The sequence below is a fragment of the Stegodyphus dumicola genome, chromosome 11 (assembly GCF_044657685.1).
Source record: "Stegodyphus dumicola isolate Sdum_Otavi_A_Nest chromosome 11, ASM4465768v1".
In the NCBI taxonomy this organism is placed as follows: Eukaryota; Metazoa; Arthropoda; class Arachnida; order Araneae; family Eresidae; genus Stegodyphus; species Stegodyphus dumicola.
In genome coordinates this window covers 147,202,278-147,225,477 of record NC_140778.1, presented here as the reverse complement: position 1 = coordinate 147,225,477, position 23,200 = coordinate 147,202,278, and the positions used below count along the sequence as shown (strand labels likewise).

General features: G+C 30.0%; 1 protein-coding gene across 7 annotated transcripts in view; it reads right to left on the bottom strand.

The window, feature by feature from the left end:
* Positions 1 to 23,200, bottom strand: part of Lrrk (Leucine-rich repeat kinase) — a 331,346-nt gene that overhangs the window by 18,842 nt on the left and 289,304 nt on the right. For all 7 annotated transcript variants that reach the window (XM_085827294.1, XM_085827295.1, XM_085827296.1 and 4 more), the window contains 9 exons: positions 21,044 to 21,839; positions 16,973 to 17,276; positions 12,784 to 12,982; positions 12,230 to 12,343; positions 10,136 to 10,228; positions 9,680 to 9,931; positions 6,626 to 6,880; positions 3,181 to 3,303; positions 382 to 580 (listed from right to left, as the gene is read on the bottom strand). In XM_085827294.1, the coding sequence (XP_085683420.1) occupies positions 382 to 580; positions 3,181 to 3,303; positions 6,626 to 6,880; positions 9,680 to 9,931; positions 10,136 to 10,228; positions 12,230 to 12,343; positions 12,784 to 12,982; positions 16,973 to 17,276; positions 21,044 to 21,839 (2,335 nt within the window). The remainder of the gene's footprint in view (positions 1 to 381; positions 581 to 3,180; positions 3,304 to 6,625; positions 6,881 to 9,679; positions 9,932 to 10,135; positions 10,229 to 12,229; positions 12,344 to 12,783; positions 12,983 to 16,972; positions 17,277 to 21,043; positions 21,840 to 23,200) is intronic.

Genomic DNA, 23,200 nt, shown 5'->3' with positions numbered 1-23,200 from the left:
ATTTTTTTTTCCCTTTTCTGTTTTGACTAAAAAAATACTAAACATACAATATGAATCGCCTATAAAAACTTCTAAATAAAACAGATATACATATATATTTAAAAAAAAATCGTATCTGCCAAATTGCCTTTCAAGCAATTTCCATGAACTTTTTTGATAGTATCATTTGAACTCTGACAGGCTTTTGTGAGTAATCGATTATATACTATTTAAAATGTGTCTTAATAATCTTTGTAATGTTAGAATTTCATAGAAATTAACTGTAAAAAGTGATGCAAAAACATGTGAGCATTCCGCTCTATTTCTTTCATTTTATCTTAAAAGATGCAATAACTATTGGAATGGAGGGGAAAATCGATTTTATCAAGAAACTATGTATACCTTCACTTTTAGGGGGTAAAGCTGTAACACAAGCACTTAAAACAGCCATTTGATCATGTAAGGAAGCCACATCAATCAGATGAGTTAGTTCTGGAGCTTGAGCTATGGAAACTATCTGACTTGCTGATGGCCTGTCTTTTGGCTGCTGGGACCAGCACAGAGTCATGAGATCAAGAATATAAGTTGGATATGACATTTCCTGTAAAAAAATATGAAACATATATGTATAAAATTACAGTACAATATAATCCAGAATAATTTAATAAGCTATTTAAAAATTTTTAAGAACCATAAATTAATTAGCTTGTATCTGAGATATAAATTCTTGAGAAATAGTCGGTGTCTCCAAGAATAAATGGTATGATTTTATGAGATATTTATAAAGAATGTGTTACATGAAATGGGTTGAAGGTGCTTTGATTTAATTCAGTCACTCAAAAGATAACATGAACATGTTCTTATTGTGCAAATAAGCTATTGCTGCACAAACTCTTACACTCCATATGACGCTTAACATACATTCAAGATTCTTGGCTCTTTTCTTCCATTGAAACAAATATCATCTTTACTGACTACTTGAATTTGACAAGATGCAACAAGGCTATCTGGATACCTTTTTAAGGGACTTTTTAATAGAAGTGTCTCATATCCCCTTTACACATAAGGAAAACCATGAAAACTTTAGTGCTGTCAGCCCCATTCACTGGGATTCATTGATGCTTGGACATGCTAAAGAAAATTTTGTTCTCTCACATTTAGCAAATGGAAATAGAAGATGATGAGCTGCAGATCTTCTTTCAACATGTGGAGCACTGTCCCACTTTGCGAATCATGTGATAGATGAGTTGAATCACTAACTTCGAGGATGGTGAGTTGGAAAAAATTAATCTATCTTGTGGCTAGCAAGATGTTCTGATCTTACTTCACTAGATTTTTTCCACTGGTGCTTTTATAAAAATAAGACATAGAGTCAAGGAATGAATAATCTTGACCATGGAAGAATCAATAATTGTATCAAATTTTCTTGCTAGACTTTGGACCGAAACTGATCATCACAATGATGTATATCATTGCATTAATGGTGCATTACTGAAATTTGTTAATTTTCTTTGTAATCTTTTTGAATGATCGAATTAAATAAAAGAATTTTCAATTCATTTCACATTATAATCAAGATCTTTTAAAATTTCATCATTCATTTTATGATTCCTCTGGCATTTTCTTCTCACCTATGAAAAAATTATACTACTTTCAGATGAAAATTCTCTTAATCAAAAGAAATGAAAATTAGATTGTATTTATAGCATTATAGATAGATTATTTTGAAAACCTTATAAAAATACAACAAATTTAACAAACTTAACTTATGGCATTATAACAAACAAAAAATACATTCTATTCCAAAAGTGACCAAAGAAAAACATTCTCAGAAATAAATAACCAATCTGTCATACATAAAATGACATAAAGAATGGTTTTATGTATAAATGTGTCACATGTAAATATCCCTACTAGTACTTTTTACAATAAATTTAACCTGTTTTAAGATCCAGTCAATGCAGTTCTTTAAGCTGATAATTACATTCTAAATGACAGGTATCTTATTTCTGGGATCATTCAGAATTATGTAAAATAATCAAAAACATAATTTATATTGCCATTTTTTTCTTTTTTAACTGAATCATATTTAGGGTATTTAGATTAGTACAATGACATTAATAATTTAAAATTTTTAAAGCAGCAAACTATTAAAGAATAAATATATTTATGTTTAATAAAATTTGCACATAATGCTTTATTATTTTTACTTAAAAATTATAATTAAAAAAATCTATTCAATTAAAAAAAAACTTGGCAATATGGAGAACCCAGACTTATTTCTACACGTATCAGTGAATATACTGTCATTTGCTGTAAAATAAAATTAAAAGCACACACGCACACAAGGTATACCCAAGAAAAAATAAATAAATGACAAAATAACCGGTTTAAACTGGCTTGAGCTGAGATGCCACTCTTTCTAAACATATATTTATTCTTTCACTATTTTATTTTAGCATTTGGCATTTTATTTGTCCAGTTTCATTATAGCCACATGTTGTACATTCCATATATTAATGTATCTCTAATAATATTATCTAAATATAGCTAGTCAGTCAGAAAATATATGAATAAATTAATCAATCCTGGGGAAAATATATCATATCCAAAATTCAAATTTTTAATAAATGTGTAATAAATAAGGTGGTGCATATTATATCTACCAGCCTCCATCAGAGTGCACATGGACATGTGTGGCATCCTATATGTATGAAAAGCTAGGAATCAGGCAATTAGTAAACCACTGATGCATTTGCGGATTGTGGCAGTGGAAGTCTTTAGTAGAATAAGCTCTCTCATTGCTCAGTGGGAAATGCAGGGAATACGATCAACAGAAATCTTGGCAAGAAAGTTGGTAGATATAATTTGGTTCCTGACACAATAGCAAGCACAAATACTGTTGTATTTTTATATTATTTCACAGAACATAACGAGATGCATTATGAATGCCTTCCCATTCTGTTTCAAACACGGCATTCAAACAGACAGAGGACATTATATTCAAGATGCACTGATGTCTGTATTGTCCACACACACTAATCCAAATGCATAGTTTTTCTGTTGTTGTTTAAAGTTATTGGATATCATATGTGACACATTATACAAAATCCAATTTTTAAGGAAACAAAAAATACATAAAATTTAGTTTTTACAGAAAATATACAAAGTTTGAACCATTAAGAAAAATACACTACATACTCTTTTAGTAAGTGATGGTCTCCCACCATCTAGAATATGATCTTTGACACATTCTTGCCCTTCAAATGGTTGGTGGAGAGTAATTAGTTCATACATGAACATGCCAAAAGAGAAACAGTCAACCTTAGAAATAAAATACAGTTATCAATATTTTATTATATTGGCAATAGTGATACAACAAAAAATATGAGACAAATATAGCTAGTCAGTTTCTTTCATATTTATAAATGCATGCTATCAGTTTCAAATGATTTAAGGCCTCATTCAATTGAAACATTTAGTGATCATTAGTCGTCATACGTCATCAGTTGCGATTGATTTTGCTGTTTTGGTATTCAATTGAAACGTAACGATCACTCTGAGCTCGCGATCGATTGTTCTCATAGCGATCACTTGGAACCCATCATTCCGCTGCGAAAAACGATCGAATCAATATGGCGGCTGTGTTGTTTGTGCTTTCACGAGGACAGAAATCAAGTGTGCTAAAGAAAATGCTTTAGATCTACTGAGTGAGCAGCAACTTATATCAAAGTATAGGGTGTATAAGGATCCTAGCAAGGGAAGCCGACTCATCATCTGTGTTGTATCCAAATTAAGTGCATTTGTTGCTAGTGGACATTGATTTAGCGTTGTGTTGTTTACATTTGTGTTGATGGATTGCTACCTAATTCAGAGAAATATGCATGGATGCACTGCATCAAATTATTCATATCGTTCCAGAAATAACTTTAGTATGTTCTATTTCCCGAGAAATGAAGAAATACGAAGAAAATGGGTAATTAATTCTTGTCCATTGGAATAGATTCCGATCGCAAGACCGTGCACTTTTGAAGTAAGTTCAGCTTCGTATGTTTTCATAATTGTTAAAAAAATAAGTGTTCATGTTTCAGCGAAATGTGTATTATCATTTAAGTATTGCTAATTAATGACAAACTGATTTATATGTACAAAATGAATATCAGAATGTGTATAGTCAATACACAGATACCGACGGCGATAAGTAGATGCTGATGTGATTTTCTTTATTGTTATTATCATGAAAGGACAAAGTTTAAATAATTATATTATACATTTGATTTCAATTTTGTGTGTGATTATAACTATGAAGTGCACTTTTTATTTAAATTTTAATGCGGGATTCATGGTTTAAAATCGTATGTTATTTTTTGACTTTATTATATTGTCGCCAAATCTGTCAGTCAGCCTCCAATGTAAAAAAAAAAAAAATGTAAACATTGGACAATATGATTGAAATTATGCATTATATAATGTTTCCCTTATAGTAACATAAATATATCGTATTTATATTCATTTTGAAGAAAGTAAAGCATCAATTAAGGTATTTAACGAATAATTTTGACTGTATTTATACATCATGTAGACTATATTTCCAGCTCTTTCATTTAAATGCGATTGCTGTCAATTATTTCCAATGTATCAACATAAAATATGTTTTAAAATGCTGTACAAGCTTAGTCAGTTATTCTTAATTTAATTCAGACAATTTTTTATGTGTAATTAAAATAATTTAATAATATATGTTACTGTAATTTACTACTTTTGATTTTAATGTTTTAGAAATTTGCTAAATCAAGTTTATTTTTGTATGACCTTGCATAAGAGGCGCCAATAATAAATCTGTTTTGGCTTTCACTGCTAAAGTTTTTAGTGAAAAATGTATTACTGATGTAAAAGAATGAAAAAATGATATTTACTTCCTAATCAGTGCCTTATGATATTGCAATAACTTAAAAGGCTTCTTACTGTTTCTTAAGTTGCATAACGTGTTTTCATAACTTCTTGTCATCTTTATGTTTTATTCGTCTATGTTATCAAATAAATATAAAAGGTATGTTTCTAATTAAAAATTCTTCCTTTCATAGCAGTGTTATGTACCATGATGTGATATGTGTTGGCATTTATTATATAGTTATGAACATTAGAGTCATTATAGAGTTTTATGTATTTACTAAATATATGTAATCTACATCATTGTGTATTATATAATTTTCCTTTTAGAATATATTACATTGTATTTTTTGAGTTGTTAATAGAACTAGGTACGTTTTTCTTTTCTTTTGCTTTAAAAGGTCTTTTGAATCACTTTTTTTTCAGTATGCACGTAAAACTTACTTGACCTATATTTTTCACATGTATATGATTTATGTGAAGGGAATGTGTCTTTTAGGTTAGCTGTTTTCATAAAGGAATTAAAATGAAATAATACCTTTGAAGAATTTTCATAGATAAAACTTTGAAACAATAGCACTGAAAAGCCAAAGATGGCACACCAAACGCGAACTGCAACCCTAAAGAACGGTTACGAGGAGTCAACCTGCACATCTGGTAGCTCTTTCATTGGTTATTTCGAAACCAACGCAACTTCCGACCCCGTGACAAACAGCATCACGCATTAAGTAACCTCTGGCAACCCCTACGAGTTCAACTGATAGGGAAGTGTTTCAAATTAATACGAAAAATCACTCGTTTTCAAAAGTGATCGCTAATACTGGATACAACGATCGCTGTTTTAGCGATCATCGTTGTTTCCATTGAATGAGGCCTTTATTTTTGAAGAATAATTTGAAAGTAATCTTGAAGTGAGATACATGAAAATTTATAATTTGTCATCTACCTGTTATTCAGACACACAAAAACTTGCTATTTACAATTAACCTGTGGTTATATCATATCATCCTAAAGTATAATTCTAGATATCTTCACCGTAAGTCAAGTAAGAAGTGATTGGTGGTTTAGTCACATGTTGCTCGGGTTGCTTGCAGAGCTGCAGTACTGAACACTAACTTATTTATTAATAGTCTACAATAAAGCTTAAGATTATAACAACCTTATTAACAATAAATTATCAATAGAATATAAGCATACAAGCAGTATTTAGTTAGCTTTCAAAGATAGGTATAATTAATTCTTTTTATTATGTGAAGATCCTTTTTATTATGTGAAGATGCTCTGAACTCTCTACTAGACGTCTTTCTAGTAGAGAGTTCAGGGCATTCTGTTATACTTGCTTTCTCTGGTACATACTGCAGATTGAATTAGTCATGCCCTTTTAGCTTTTTTTTTTTTCTTTTTTTCTTATTGTTGTTCCATTTTACATCCTATGATTCACTAAAATTGAAAATGGTTTCAGAGAAGCTTCGATGACCGCCTTAACATCAAGCTGTAATGTGAAACTGAGGGTAGATTGCTAAAATTTTATACTGGTTGTAAAATTGTGACTTTGCAATGTCAAGGAGATACATTATTGAATGTGTCAGAGCATGTAGTTTTACACCTCTTAACAACTCAATTGCAATTGCAATCTTGCAAATTGCAATTAGATTGCAATTAGATTGTGTTTTCCCCTTGCAAATTGCACTTCATGTGGTCTACCACAATTCTTTGCTAATGCAGGTTACAGGTGAGGCAAAGAAAAAATATTTACCTTCTCTGTGTATTCCTCTTCACCATTATATCTCATTATTTCAGGTGCCATAAAGCCTTCGGTGCCACCAAACCCTTTTGTACCAGTAGGAAGAGTGGACCTGCTGATCCCATAATCAGCTAACTTCGTTTCAACAGTAGGAATGGGAGAGGATGAATGGAATGGAGGTGGAAGTTCCCATACAAGAACATTTTCTGATTTTAGATCTCGATATATGATATGTTGCTGATGCAGGTACTCCAAAGCTTTCGCAATCTAATTGAAATAAAAATTAGCAAGTTTATAATAAACTTAATTAAATTAACAAACTAATAACTAAACTGTTAAAAAATTAACAAGAACTGAAAACATTAAATTATATTTTTACTGATTATATTACAAAACACTCTCAGAATATGATAATTTTGTGTCAATTCATTTATCATTCCTAGATTTATGCATGAATTAAAATATTGCATGTATATGACAGGATCTCTAGCATTTGAAACAAATAACTTATCACAATGCTATTGTATTTACAAATGATTACCTCACATTATTACAGTAATATATTTTTAAATGTATTAATTACAGTACTAAGTCTGAAATCCAGAAATCCTATAGCTCAAATGATCTAACTTCCAGACAACTAAGGGAAAAATAAAATTAAATTAAAAAATCCCTGTTTCTTCCCTTCTAAAGTCTAGGAATGGAGAATATGACACTCAACAAAAGGAAGTGAGTGTTGTGTCACTTTGAAACACCTGCTGGCTAGGAAATGGCACCATGGCCACTGATAACACATTGATTATGTTGGCAAGGATCACACTTTTGGCTCTTGTGTGGCTGCGGGAATTTAGCATTTTTCTATCTGACCTAAACAATAAGCCCTAATGCTGCCATATCTACATGTCATCTTACTAGATTTAAATGGATGACCTAAAATTCTGAAGCACTGATGTCCTAATAATTCCAGATCTCAAAATGTGTATTGACATCTGACAGGATAGACTGCATTATAAATTTGTTCCCTTTAGCATTAAATTATAAAATCCCTCCCAAAAGAGCATAAGTTTTCACAGCAGAAAAAAAGTCCTACTACATTCAGTTTAAAATAAAATCTTTTCAGGATCAATAAATTAAGACAAATCACCAGTTCATCCTATAATGATTAACAAGCAATTTTAAAGTTACATTTTGATGTGAAACAAATGAAGTAAGCAATCTATTTCATGAATGATTGTTTATTATAAATATTTATACATATGAATTGGAAAATAATTTAATATTTCAGTAATTTAAAAAATAATTTGGAATGTTGTTAAGAAAATATTACTACACTTAACACATAATTTGCATAAGAAAGATGCAAACTGAAAAAAATCGAAATATTGTCTAAATATTCTTTTTTCCCCTTCCATTAAAAATGGGACGGGGAGTCTGATTAAAAGTATATGGTTTTTGCAAACTTTCCCATACAGCTGATATTTAGTTTTTCACACTACTGCTCTTCTCTAACTGAATGTTAAAACTTCAGTTATAATAACACTTAAACTAGTTTAATGCTGATATACAAATGTAAGTGCAAATCAAATATTAATATTTATATCTATATATTTAATTTCATGATAGAGCACTTTGCTGTAAAAACGCATTGAAACAGTAATGTTTTCTAATATTTAAAAATTTTAAAATACAAAATTTTAACACAGCTTCTCTTAAAACAACTGACAGAAAGTTATAAATATTTTGTAATATAAAATTGCTTTTAAGGTTTCAGATTCTGAAAAGAAAGAAATTTTACATTCTCTCTTGGATTTTTAATAAAATGCAAAAATAATTCAAGAAAATAAGAGAATAATATAGATTACTTTGAAAAAAAAATACAAATTCAGCATGGTTTTAAATATATACAGAACAGGCTGTAACAACTCTTGAAAAAGTCATTTTCTTCTCATTAACAACCCAACTCATTTGTATTAAAAAAAAAAAAAAAAACAAACTCACAATGATAATCAACAGTTTAAAATGAAGATCATCATGCAAATAATAACCATGTACAGTAATTGATGTACTGTGTACACTCAAAGATATGCAAGTCTTTATTTCTATTTCCAGCTTTAAGGGACCAAGGACTTATCGAAACATTCAAGGCTTATTACACGCAGTGATTGTTTGCTCATCTGAGTGACTCTGAGGCAAATCAATCAGCTGTCGGTTAAAGATTTTTAGAGACAATTTAGAATTTTAGATGCTATAAAAATATCACTAGAAAATCTTGGAATGAAATTTCCCAAAGACACCTTGAACAATGTTCAGAAGAAAATCTTTCCCCAAAACAAGATGAAAATAACACATGAAAATAGCACAGGCACTCATTTAACACACGAAATTGCCAATCTAGCCAGCTAATTAGATTTGGAAGTAGATAAAAACACCAGCAAGTTGATGGTCTGATAGAATAAAAAGCTGACAGTTGGCAAGCTTATAGACACTGCTGACGAAACCATCATCCCAAATCCAAATTCCACTAGAAAATTGCATGACAACTGTAAGCCTGGTAAGAGATCTTGGCTTAGTTGAAAGAGGTTTATAGATTTTGATGAATGTAAGCATAAATAAATAACAGGTTTCAGCTACTAGGAAAAAAATAAAATGATTATGAGTTGGTTATGAAGAAACTTTATGTGATTAAAAAAAGTCAACAAACCACTTGACAAATCTGTTAAACTTTGTGAAGCCACTGGCATCGAAATAACTTTGTTTCATGTTAACATTTATTTTAAAATTATTTTGAATTGATATGCATGAAAACTACATCCTTTATATATATTTTTCTTCTAAACACATTTTTTTATGCCTTGGTCCTATTTAACTAACATTCATATGCAAAATTAGGTTCTGCATATATGAATGCTATATGAATGGTTCTGCATATATGAATACTCAATAAAATATAAAATTTTACTGAGTATAAAATATGGACTTTGCATATCAATATATATTTACTTTTTGTCATATTCATTAGTGTGTTATTTTGGGGTATTACTACATACAAAATTAAAACCACTTTACCTGAAAGATTATCTTTTGCATCACATATACATCCAGCTTGGCACCAGATCTCCTGTAATTTTTTAGAATTGAATCTAAAGCTCCCATTGGTGCCAACTGAAGAACAAGGGCAAGAGGTCTTGTGCATACCCCAACTAAAGGCACTATATTCTGATGGCGTAGAGAGAGTAAAATATTTAATTCTTGTCTTGCTGTACAATACGCTTTACAGGCATACTGTAAAGGATCCCTCTGCCATTTATTCCAAGCTGCCTGAAATATTAAATGAAATATTTATTTTGTTAATGTCTGAAATAAAATTTTGCTTGAAAAAAAGTTTCAGGCATTAGTTTCAGGCAGGAATTATTAGTAACAATACTTGAAAAAAAAATGAGCATATTGAGGACACAATTTATAAATAACAGAAGTGAATGACCAAAAAATAATAATATGTACTAAGAAATAAAGGATACATACTTTAAAAGCAGCAGTATCAGACTGTTTGGCACCAAAACCAGGATCTACTGGTTGAAGCATTTTCATAGCTACTTCCGTGTAAGTGTTACAACCCTAAATAAAAATAAAAATAAAAAATAATCCTAAATTAACATAACAGTTAAGATTAATTCCCTTCAACAATAAAGCAAGCAGGACAACTATTACTGAACTATCTTAAAACTTTGCAACATTGTAGTTGTAACAAATACATAACTGAAATGCATTCTTAGGCCTCATAAAATTGTGGTGAGAGTTGTTAATTTGAGATCACTGCTTTAACCCTTTGCACTCGACAGGTGACTCTCACTCACCATGTGATTTGACGCCGTAACTCGAGAGGCGACTCTTACTCATTATATGATTTGACGCCGCAACTCGAGAGGTTACTCTCACTCACCACCTGATTTGATGCGGAAACTCAATGCGCAGCAATAACTGTTTACGTTTAGTTTCTTCGAAGCGGGTTCCTACGCTCTTTTTGTATAATCTTATGAAGTGTAAAATGACATCCCTTTAAATAGAGATAAGATTTTCTTATCTGAAATCTTATCTTTTTTTATCTATCACAAAGTCTGTTCTCAGAGAAATGACCCATAAAAAGGCATCAAATGATATATTATTGTAATACTTACCCTGACAAGCCGGGCATGCATCTTGGGAATTGTTACACGAAATATCACACACAGAAAAATTACAGAGACTAATATTTAAGAAATTATGTTTATAAAGGTGTAAAGATATATAAAATGATAAAATAGAAAAATTTTATGCATTAATTTACGTGTGTAATGACTAGTTGAGTTACTGGTAAGAAATGCACCAAAAAGACTGTGAAGCGTCTCGAGTTGCTGGCGCGCTGTGAGATAAAGGCCCCAAGTCCAAAAAGTTAATAGCATGTGTTATAAGTGTTATAGCTTCGCTTAAAATAAGTTAAGCACATCTTGATGGTAGTATCTTGCTTAGAACACATCCCAGTATGCTGAATCCACAAAACTTCTCCATAATAGATACATGATGAATTTAGAATAGTTTTACATGATGAATTATTTTCATTTTAATGGAGAATTTCATTATGGCCAGATAAGATTTTCGTTTCAGGATTCTGAGGGGTAATTTGAGATTGTTCATTCAGTTTCACCTGATAATTTTTCTAATAAAATTCTCATTGTAGAAACTGCTACAACAAACTGATATGCAGGGTCATTTGATCAGATGGTATATTAGTATACTATCTTCTGATATCTTTGGAAAGTTTATTAGCTGTCAAATAATTTGGATTATGATATTCTCAGCATGTCTAACAACTCCTCACCTAATAATAACTTAATATGCATAGCTTTTCGATCTCTTCGCAAATGTAAAATTTCAGCAAAATTTGATTTAACCAATCTTTCTCTCTCTTATATGTTTATAAATAAAATCAATCCTGTCATTAAACATTTATATCAAACTTTTTTACTCCAAAATATTATCTGTCTTTCTAGGTAACTAATATGTTTAAACACTAGAATTCCGATACTTTTCAGCATAAAATTTACACACAGACCCTTATTTTCCTCAAGGTAAAAACAAGTAATAAAGTGCAGAATAAAAAATTTAGTAAAATAAATATTAACGTGACAGTGCTAAGATATTTACGAGATGCAATTTTATGATTTGAGTAGGCATACTGATATGTATCAGTATACACATATCACAAATAAATTCTGATATTTTACATTTGTAGATATAATAAAATAAAGCTAAATACACATTACTTAACACATATAAGAATTCCATGCTTAAAATACAAGATTTTATGTTTAAAATAAAGTTTGGGAAAAAGCAGCTCTCTGAAGAGGCCTCTAATTATTTTTCAATACACTATTGAGTATAAAAATATTTTCTCTGAGATAAAAAATTTGAAAAAAATTTGCCATATAAATTCACATTAAAATGTTAACCTATTTTTCTGGTATTTAAGTTCAATTAATGAACAATACACTTCAAAACCTTATTCAAACTAAAATACTGAGCAGTATTAAAAATGATTTCTATTTTTTTAGAATATTAGATTTATTTTTGAATGCTTACCCTTTGTTTAACATTTGCTTTGAAAACAAAACCAAATGCTCCACGGCCGAGCATTTTCCCTCTTCGAACCGAATCAGGAGGGATTAAATAGCGTTCTCCAAGATCAACAAATACCTGTAATTTAACAACATTGTATTAATTACTGTTACAGTTAACTATTTGAACAAAAATAATTAAAATCAAGAACAGAATTTATAAAATATATAGAAACAAGTTCACTAAAAAAAAAACTATTAAAATTAAAATATTTTTTTTCAAAAGAAAATTAACAAAATACTCTTAAATGAAACTGCTAATTTTTATTTTATTATTTTTAGTGTAAAATAAGAAAATTATAATAATGAAAAATTATACAGAACATGTTAACAACACAGAAAAACACAGATATGATAAAAGTCATTTTTCAATAATACTTTTTAAATGCATATCTTAATAATGTATACAGAAGTAATTATAATTAAAATTTATTTCCAATTATATTAAAAGTACTTCATGATACAGCAACCTGAATTATTATGTAATACTTATTAATTCAGTAACGAAACTATTCTTACTGTATCTGGAGCAATTTGTAACAAAGACTGATTTCCATGCAAAGGACACTGAAGAGATCTTTGCTCATAAGCAGTTAAGATACATTCTTCAACCATGAAGCTATAGATCACAGTTTCTGGTAAGGTTTCAATACACAAATTATTCTCTACACTAGAAGTTAACTCGCCCTCAGGCCGACTTTCCGTGGAAGGTTTGCGACTATAACAATATAAAAAAATAAAGCAATGTTTTAGATATCACAATATATTAATTGATAATTCATAAAAATATATATCTACAAAGTAGTATTTTTCAAAATAAATCTGCTAAAGGAAAATGCCAGTTCTATAATATTTTCTTAAGATGTAAAAAGCATAAAAAGAGGAGAACCATAATTCAATTACCTAGGCTTACTATATATATAAAAAAAATTAAGTATTTTTTAATACAACAAAAGTACTTTGTTACTTTACTGATAATGGAATGAGTTGCATAAATTTAAAGGTAATATTTCATTCTTAAAAAATCCAATGTTTTTTTTAATAGCAAGTGCAGTTTTAGATACTTACATATTATTCTGTCAACTATGAAATGATTTCCAAGCAGAACGATTTAGTGCTTTTATGAATAAGTGCGACTCAGCAACACATGCTTAACATCTACAGTTTTGTTTGATTCTTGATATCCCACTTCTTATTTTTATGAACAAGGGTATAAATGAGTTATGCTGTATTTTTTTATGCATTTTGAAAATAATAAAAATCAGTTTGAAATCTGGTTTTTACAAAATAGTGGATGATATCCAAAGTTACGGATTCCTGCAATCAAAACAAGTGTGTATTAATGGACACAATATGGTCAGCTGAATATGGTTGATAAAACAGTACCGTTTTTGAAACAACGATCTGTGGGATGTTTGTACTCATAAAGTTCTGAACATAAATTTTGGTAAAACTGGAAGTATAACAAAATATTAGAAATAACAAAATGGCTCAAATAGCGATTACTTATTAAATAAAGATGCATCAATGCCTTAAGAATTCTGCAGGAATGATTGGTCTGACTTTGGTAGAATCTCCTCCAACTTTCCTGGTTTGATATTAGCCAACTTTCACAGTCAACTGGATAATATGTAAGTAGCCATTTCTTCATATAAATTTACAGAAAATATTACTGCTAAAGTTTTTATTTTAATTTTGCAATGTGAATTATGCTTACTAAGTTTATTATGTGATCTTTTAAAAATCATTTTTTATAATACCTACCTTTTAAATTTATACCTGGACACAAGTTATACAGCTTATTACATATAAACTCTTCAGCAACATTTTAAAGAAATATAATAAATTTCTCATTAAGAAAAATATTGAATTTTGATATAGCAGCATGAAATCTAGCATGTTTTAGGGAAAAAAAAAAAAAAACTTTCCTGAAACAGACTGATGTTATTTTGAAATGAGCATAAATATAATACAATATTGAAAATTTTTCCTTATTATTAACACTAAATGTCTTAAATAATTATTTCACTATATTAGATTTTGTTACTATTGTGTATTTGCCAGAAAGCCTGTTAACTTAAAAATATATTAACCTACATTCTTTAAAGTTAAGCTAAATACCATACAATAATTTATGCACTTTGAATTTTTACTAAAATATTAAAAAGTATGTCAGATGCTTAACATTTTAAAAATTTGTTCCTTGAATTTTAATTTTATTACTACAACAAAACTGCCCAACTCATTACTTAATAGTGGTCCATTCAATTATAATAATATGAACAAAAGTGGAATTTCGTTAAATAAAAAAAATATTTTTAAGAACCAAATCATAATCCTTTCCATCATGCACCCTTTTAGTGTCGGAAAGTTAAAGCTATAAAAGGATGTGCTTCATGTGACTAAATTTTTTTGTTTAGTCAAATATACCACATTCTTTTCTTATACAGTACAAAGTCTTTAATCTGGACGCCCATAATCCGGAATGATCTATAATCCGGATCTCAAAGCTGCAAACTTTCTGCGCATACGTAGCGTTTATGCATGCGCATAATACCTTTACGCATGCGCATTTAATGCATAATGGACAGTATAAGCTAGGCTAAAATTATTTAATTATCTATTTCAATTAATGTTGCAGATTGCGTTCTTCCTTAATCTTCTAATTGGATCCGGCTTATTATTTTTTGCAGACTGTTAGAGCAATTTTATAAAAAGTAAGCTTGAACTTTCGATTATGTCAAAAAGAGTTTCCAAAGGATTTTCAAAGCGAAAGGATGTTTCGATGTCCATCAAACAGAAAATGGAATTGCTGCAGAAAATGGATAAAAGCAAGAATAAAGTGACAGAGAGGTTAGTGAAAACGAAAAAATTTCGATTGACAAGTTAGTCGGTATTCTCAGCACAGCAATTACAGGACTTGAACAGCGGAACTTTGTAACCGAACAAGAAATTATGTCTGTTTATAGAATTAAAAATAAAGTATTAGCACATAAAACGACTTACACTGAAACAACATAAACAATTTACATTGAAATAACTTACATTGAAAACAACTTACATTGAAAGAAATGTTTAATAAAGTAAATAAATAAATATTAAGCCTTTTTTTTTTTGTAAATTTTGATACCCTTTAGATCATAATTGCTCCTTATTTCATAAATTACGGTTTCATATTTTAATTTTATAATTTCTGCATGCCATCTTACCAGATTTAAATTAATGATCTATAATCCAGAAAAACCCCTAATTCAGAATCACCGAAGTCCCGACGAGTCCGGATTAAAGACTTTGTACTGTATATTGCTTTTTTATATATATAGCTTTCTGATATGTAGCTTTTTTTAATTTTTAAATTTTTTCACATTCTTTTTTGATAAATCACATTTTTTTCTTTATACGTGATATTCAGATACTCTTAAAGATCCAGTATAACTCCAATATTTCTTAACATGATAGCTCAGGCATGGGAAAAAAATATAGGATATAAAAAATCTGAAAGATTTCAGATTTTAACAATCACCCAAAAAGGTTTGTTAATTTTTTTTAAGCTCTTGCTGAGCTTGCGATCTTAGTCTGCTAACCCATTTGTTTTGCTTTTTAGCTTCATTATTAAGCATCATTTTCTTCGCACTGATGTCATATACATTTCAACAGCAAATACCCAAAATTTTCATTTAATTTAACCAAATTTAGAATTCCTGATGCAGTGTTAAATGTTGGCATAAATTGTTATATTTTTTTCATTCCTTTCTTAGTTTATCCTATCAGTATTCATAAGATGATGAACACTGATATTCATCATAAGACGTTAGAAATAATATAAGATCAAATCATAAGATGTTTGATGTTCATCATAAGATGGTTAGAAAACATGTTTGTTGTCTTTTTATTATTAACGTTTTATGTGTTAACATTATCTATTAAATGTCCCGATCTTTGCTCTCTTAAGCCACATAAAATTCAATTCAACAGTACAATCATCAGATATTTAAAAACAGCATATTTTTAGAATTTTCGATAGACAGTCTCATGAGCTGGAGATAAAAATGTTTTATTGCTTACAGTGCTGCCACTGCCCGCTTTGAAATCGTCAAGTTTGTTAATCAAAAATTCATGAAAGTTTTTAAAAATATGTAAAACATAATAAAAACCAATCCGAAATTCAAAATTTAGGCTTCTAGGCACACATGTTTGGATAGAGGGCTATGTTACTCAAAATTTGATGGCTCTAAGTACCGCAAATTGTTGCACACTGCGGAAAACTTATACACTCATGCAGATTCTTCATTATTTAATTTCTTTCAAAATAATACAAGGCGATAATATTTGTTGACAACAATTTGAAAATGATATGCCTTTTATAGTGATTCAATGCAAGATCCTGTTTCAAGACTAATAGCCCACTTGGATTAAAAGTAATTTATTATCATTTTTAAACTAAGTTTGCAAAACTATTCAGCCCTTTCCCAGTGCAGAAAACATGAAAACTCAGATATTCCTTTGTTTAAATTTGAGCTACGATTCTTTGAATAGTTAATTGTACATGGTATACTACTTATACAACAGCATGCAAGGGAGTATGCAGTTATTCTCTGTATGTTCAGTAACTCTTTGATTACACATAAATTGACATTCTGAAAGTTAATATTACATCCATCAACTCACTATCAGACATTTCTGAAATAAACAAATTTTAAATAGTTACCTAGAACTGTTGCTATCAGGGCCTACACCACTGTCACTATCATGAGACATTGTGCTACTCCGAGAGCCTCTGTTTTTTTGAGCAAGGTTCGGAGAATATGATAATTTACTACTGCCTGTTGATAAATTTCTTGAAGCATAAGATTCAGCTCCACTTTTCCAAGGTGGATCACCGTGCCAAGGGCCAGGTTCCCATGCATGGTCGGTAACAGAAAAGTGTCCTTTGTCGGAGGAACCTGTCTCTTCTTTCACATGAGCGACGATACACTGGGTGCAAGGAACTATGCGAGTGACTAAAAATTTTCCTGAAAGATTGTGACATTTATTTACAAGCTATTTTCTATTAAACATGCAAAATAATTAAACATTTCTGATAGTACAAGAATGCTGAATTTAAAAATACTGAATATTTTTTAAAACATGTTTAAATGTTAGTTATAAGCAAACAGCAATGAAAATGACTCTTTTCTAAAGTTTACATGTAACAATAAAATGACAAAATGTAATGCGAGATAAAGAATATAAAACACACTTATTTTAAAATTAAGTTTATATTTCAGTTGTTTCATATCAAAAGCATTTTTGACAAATAAACAGGTGTCCCAGTTATATTCAAAACATGTTATATATAAATTTAAAAAATCCAAAGCCAATCTAACAGTTTACAGAGTTATGATTTGTTTATATAACAAAGAAATTCGAATTATATATTTTGCAATAAAAATGTTTACATTAAACTCCAATTATTTGTAAATTTTACATTGACAGTTGACAAATTCATTCCCCTTTAAATATAAATTAAATAAACAAATATTTAAAATATATAAAATAAGCATGCATGTACTTATTATAATTTTTGTTCCAGGACAGTATTTTGATTAAAAGAATCTGTACAGAATACTTATTTTAATATGCATTAATTAACTCAGAACAATTTCAATAGGAGTACCTAATGTGAAAAATCAACCACTTTTTTGTGTGAATTTTAAAGGAAGAGATTCTTTTTATGTCATTCTTCCCAATTAAAATATATAATCATCATTTTGGCAAAGAAAAACATTTCAAAAATGAAAGTTAAAAAGTACTTAAAAACATGTCTTTGATGTCAATTTATGGTGTTATTAGTTGACAATATTTGTACATAGTGTAAATGGTTGGTTATTTGGTTTATAATAAAACACACAAGGGCAACATATATCTAAGGGAAGTGACATCTTCACAGACGACTTTCTAACAGAAACTTAGTCGTATTCACATTGTCTACGTTGCTTGGGGAAAACCAAGAATACTCATTCAGACATCCCCTTTACCAATATTTAAACCTGGGTCGAACTACCAGAATATTTAGAGCAGTACAACTAGTGGACAGACTGTACAAATAAGTGATTAAATAAGTGATTGTCTACTTTTATATCTGATTTTGTTGATTTTGACACTGGAAAAATCTAAATGCACCAAAGTAAGCATATCTTAGTCTAATAAGTGCTTTAATTTAAATGGCAAGTGAAAAAAAAACATCCTTGGCACTATCGGTCTTTAAAATTTATCCCAGAAACAGTTAATTAAAAGTGATAACATTCATAAAAATCAATTATCTATGAAATAAATACTATAATTAGCAGCCAAACATTAAGCCATAACTTTACTCTTTTGAAAAATAAAATGTAATCAAAATATTATTTTTATTATACATACAACATATAATACATTTTGCACACATGTTCGCAGTTCACAAATTATACCATTTCATAAGTCCAAGGAGGTTTAAATCACGTAAATGGGCTGGCTGCATGGGTGTTTTCATGGTTTTCCCCATGTGTAACATGTATACGAGCCAGTTTCCCTTAGAAAGTCTTCCACGAAGGCATCCCTTCCCTTAGGCAGATAGCCCTCGAGGCTTTGCCGTAATTAAATAACCTAACCTCATAAGTCCAAGAGCTTGATATGGCTGCATAATTACTTAAAGGTATTGAAACATTTAATAAGGAATTAGCAGATTGGCGATAGATTATAATTAAAATTAGTTCATTTGCAGTTTTGCATAAATGTACATATTCAGCATGTACACAGATATTTTACTGCATACATACTTAGTAATATTGCCTTTCTTTAATGAATTTTTTGATTAAAAGTCGTAGTAGTAAAGATTGCAGGATAACAAAATTTAACAATGTTTTCTCTAAGATGTAAGGTAATGCTAATTATTATTTTTCATATTAATACACCAGAATGTAGAAAAATATGAAAAATACATAATAGAATGCAGCACACTCTTTTATGAATAACACAGAAAATTTAGAAATATAATTAAAAAAATTCAGTAGGTCTAAGCCTACAATATATTTCATTAAGCAAGCAGATTTTGAATAGCATAATTTTTTTGGGGGGGGGGGATTGTTAGTACTGTTTTTATCAATTTCATTGTCTACCATCAAACTGATTAATTAGCATTTGCCGTTTTTCATTAAGTGCCATGGAATGGCTCACAAAACCTTCAATCATGTGGTGGTTTTAAAATAATAAGCTCAGCTTTGTTGCTAAGTAGCCAGAGTCACAAAAATTGGCTTAAGAATTCTAATTTTTCAATTTTTTTGCCAAATTAGTATAAGAACAACCAATCAGCAAATATTGAATCAGCAAATATTGAGAAACAAATATTGGTAAATGGTTTTGTTGAGTCAGTTACAGATTTAAATATGCACAACTTTCCTTTAGATAATTGGCTACAGCTTCAACTCTAATCTAACTGATTCTTTATGCCTTAAGCCACAAAGCTTTATAATGATAAAACTATCATCTGAACAATGGCTAAAGAACAATGTATTGTAATCATGAAAACTTATTACAAAAATGGAAATTATTCAATTATGGTTCGTACATATAAATATTAACCCATTGAAATGATAGTTATTCATTTGATAAAAGAATTTGAGAATAGATCAGTCGCAATTATAAAATTGCTCAGACAAAATCATAAGAATCAAATGGAACAAACTATTGCAGTGGTGTGGCACAATATGAATACTAGCTCTGACTTCATATATACCCATACAAGATTCATTTGGCACAATAAATCAAAGCAACATATCATCAAAAATGAAAAAAAAAAAAAAAATGTCTGAATGGATTTTAACAAAACAAGAAGAGGGCAATATTTTTATCAAAAAGAATAATTTTCAGTGAAAAGGTATATTTTCATCTGTCTGCATTTGCCAAGAGACAAAACTGCCTTATTTGGAGTAAATAATATTCTAGGATGATCAAAAGAGCACCAAATGCATCCCCCCAAACCACTCTTTGGTGTGGTTTTGGAATAAGGAGTGGAATCAATTTCTTCCTTTTTGAAGACATTCTTGAAAATAAAATTACGATACACAGTGATTGTTATTAGAATAGGATCACAAATTTTTGTGGTCTGCTCAGATAATGCAGACATGTGGTTTTTAGCAGAACACGGCTCCCTGCCATACACCCCAAGATGCAATTACCTAAACTCATGAGGAGTTCTTTGGATGCATGATTTCACTTCATACAAGGTCTGGTAATGGCAGGTCTTGTGACAACACATTTTCTTTTTATGGGGTTATATTAAATATGCTTACATGAATAAACCACAACAGTTCCTGATCTAAAGAATCACTGCTAAAATCAGCAGAGAGAACTGAAGATTTTACCAATCACATCAAAAGGTCATCCTGAATTATCAACTAATCTAAAGTGTCATCGTCAACTTCACATGCCTACTGAGAAAAAGGAATAACCACACATGAAACATCATTTTTTACTATTAAGCCAAAGCATATACAGAAGGAGATAAAAGTTATGATTTTTTTATGTAGCTTTATATGCATTTATTATTTAATAATTAATGCAATTAATTGCATAATGGTAAAAGCTTCTGAAAAACAGTGTTTATTTAAAAATGATGAATATAAAAAATATTAATAATTTATTAACACAAAAACAATTTTCTTCGAATGATCGAAGCAAAAAGGGAGAGTTGAATGAAATGAATTCTAAAATTTAACAAAATTCAGATGTAAAATAAAAAAATGGCAAAAATAAAACTTACCTTCTGATGTATGTACAAATCTAGTCCCCAATGTTGGGTACCAGTCTTCCAGTAGGGTATCAATATGATCAACTGACACAGAAAGAAGCTTTGCAACACATTCAGAATTGGGCTGGAGTTCAACATTATCATATGCAACAATGATGCCTTCAGCATCAACTTTTGGTATCTGAATAACAACAGCCTGATTTGGCAAAATAATTTCTAAGATAGCAGAGTTAATAATCTCGATATCACTCCAAGCACCCTCTTGTTGCACAAAAAACTTCATCTGTCGATATTCAAAAGGTGCATTATTCAAGTGACTCAAGTGTTCTTTCATACGAAACAAAGTTGTGTCCAGATATCTTAATTCCATGCCAGTCTGCCAACATATCCACTCGGCACGGCGATTAAACACAGCTGCGAGTAGTGGATCCATGTCTGTATCTTTTGGAAGAAGAAAATATGATCGAATTATTTCAACCACGATATCATCTGCCAACATTCTGGTCATCAAGCGAGACCAGAATCCACTGGGAAAATATGACATCAGCAAAAGACGACGTATAACATTTTCAATCTGTGTTTTGTGTCGAACATAGCATGTTATGCCAGGAGAATTTTCGGAATCCTTCTCCAATGGATCGGCTACTTTGGGAGCACTTATACTATCTGCTGTTAGAGGAACCTCGCTCACGGGTCTCTGGGGGCGCCTTTCAGTAGTTGTCAGTTTTAATGTAAGTGGTGTACTGCCAACAGAATGCCTATTTCCATAGCTTTTACGCATAGCCCATACTCTGGATCTAACAGGAACCTAAACAGAAACAAAACATATGTAACTCAAAAAGTCATTTGGTTAAAGACATACCTTAAGTAGAATAAAAAAAAAATCTCCTAAACAATATAATGCATATATTCAAAACAATCAATCCACACAGAAAAAGTTTCCAGGAATGCTTAGCATCCATATTGTTCAGCATTAAGATCATCAACCTATAACAGAAATAAACAGTCAAGCAGAATTTTTGTATTGATTCCTGTTATAAATTTTCAAGATACTATAGAAGCCATGGTAATGAAACTTCACATATAGTAGCCAGATATCAATCAGTAAACTTAAAAGTATTGATTATCATCCCCAAAAGACCATTAGGCTTAAACAGACAGCAATGATAACAATGATAACCAAAAGAAATATCACAAAGATATAAATTACATGCAAAACTACATTTTTATATGATTAATATGCATTGTTTTATTAGTCCAAAGGGGCAATTTGCTCAGAAGGACTATCAATTTCGTTGTGGCATTTATGTTGAAAATGTCAGTTCACTTTTCAAATAGTTACCACCAAATATTAGAGCCCAGTGTTACATTTAAAGAAATTAAATAATGAAGAATCTGCATAAATGCATGTATGTGTCTTGCACTGTGATAAAACAATGGTACTTAGAAGCATCAAATTTTGAATAACGGATGTTTCCACCCGAATATGGGCATCTGGAAGCCCTAATTTCTAATTTTGATTTTCTTTTATTATCTATTTCATACTTTGTAAAACTTTAACAATTTTGTTATTTACAAACTCAGCGATTTAAAAGAGAGCAATGGCAACACTCTATGGAGAATAAAACATTTTTATCTCCAGGGTGCGAGACTATGTATCAGAAATTCTAAAGACACGCTCATTTTAAAATTACTTTGCAATATTGCTGTTGAACTGGATTTTATGGTTTAAGCAAGAAAACGTGATATTTGATAAATAAAGGTAATGCACAAAATGTTAAAAAAAAGCCCCTTTGGGCATAAATTAAAATCTGAAAGCTTTCAGATTTAAAAAAAAATTTTTTTTTAATTAATGCATTTTATGCAGAAATTTTATGCTCATATACCATGTATTTTATTTCGGTTTTGGGCTGCTTATTTTGCACAATACATTTAACATATGTGTTATATTGCAAAGCTATTACATTGCAGAACATCATAATTGTGAGAATAATTCAAGCAGAACTAGGTGTATCAGAGAAAACCTTACTCTTCCAGGCCTTGGTGACAATTTTGTCATCAGTTTGGCGAATTTCAGGAATTCCAGAAAATGCATTTTCAAAGCCTTAAGAATTGAATCCTCTCCCCTTTGGTATGAAATAAATTCAAGGCCGCACTGAACTCTGAATC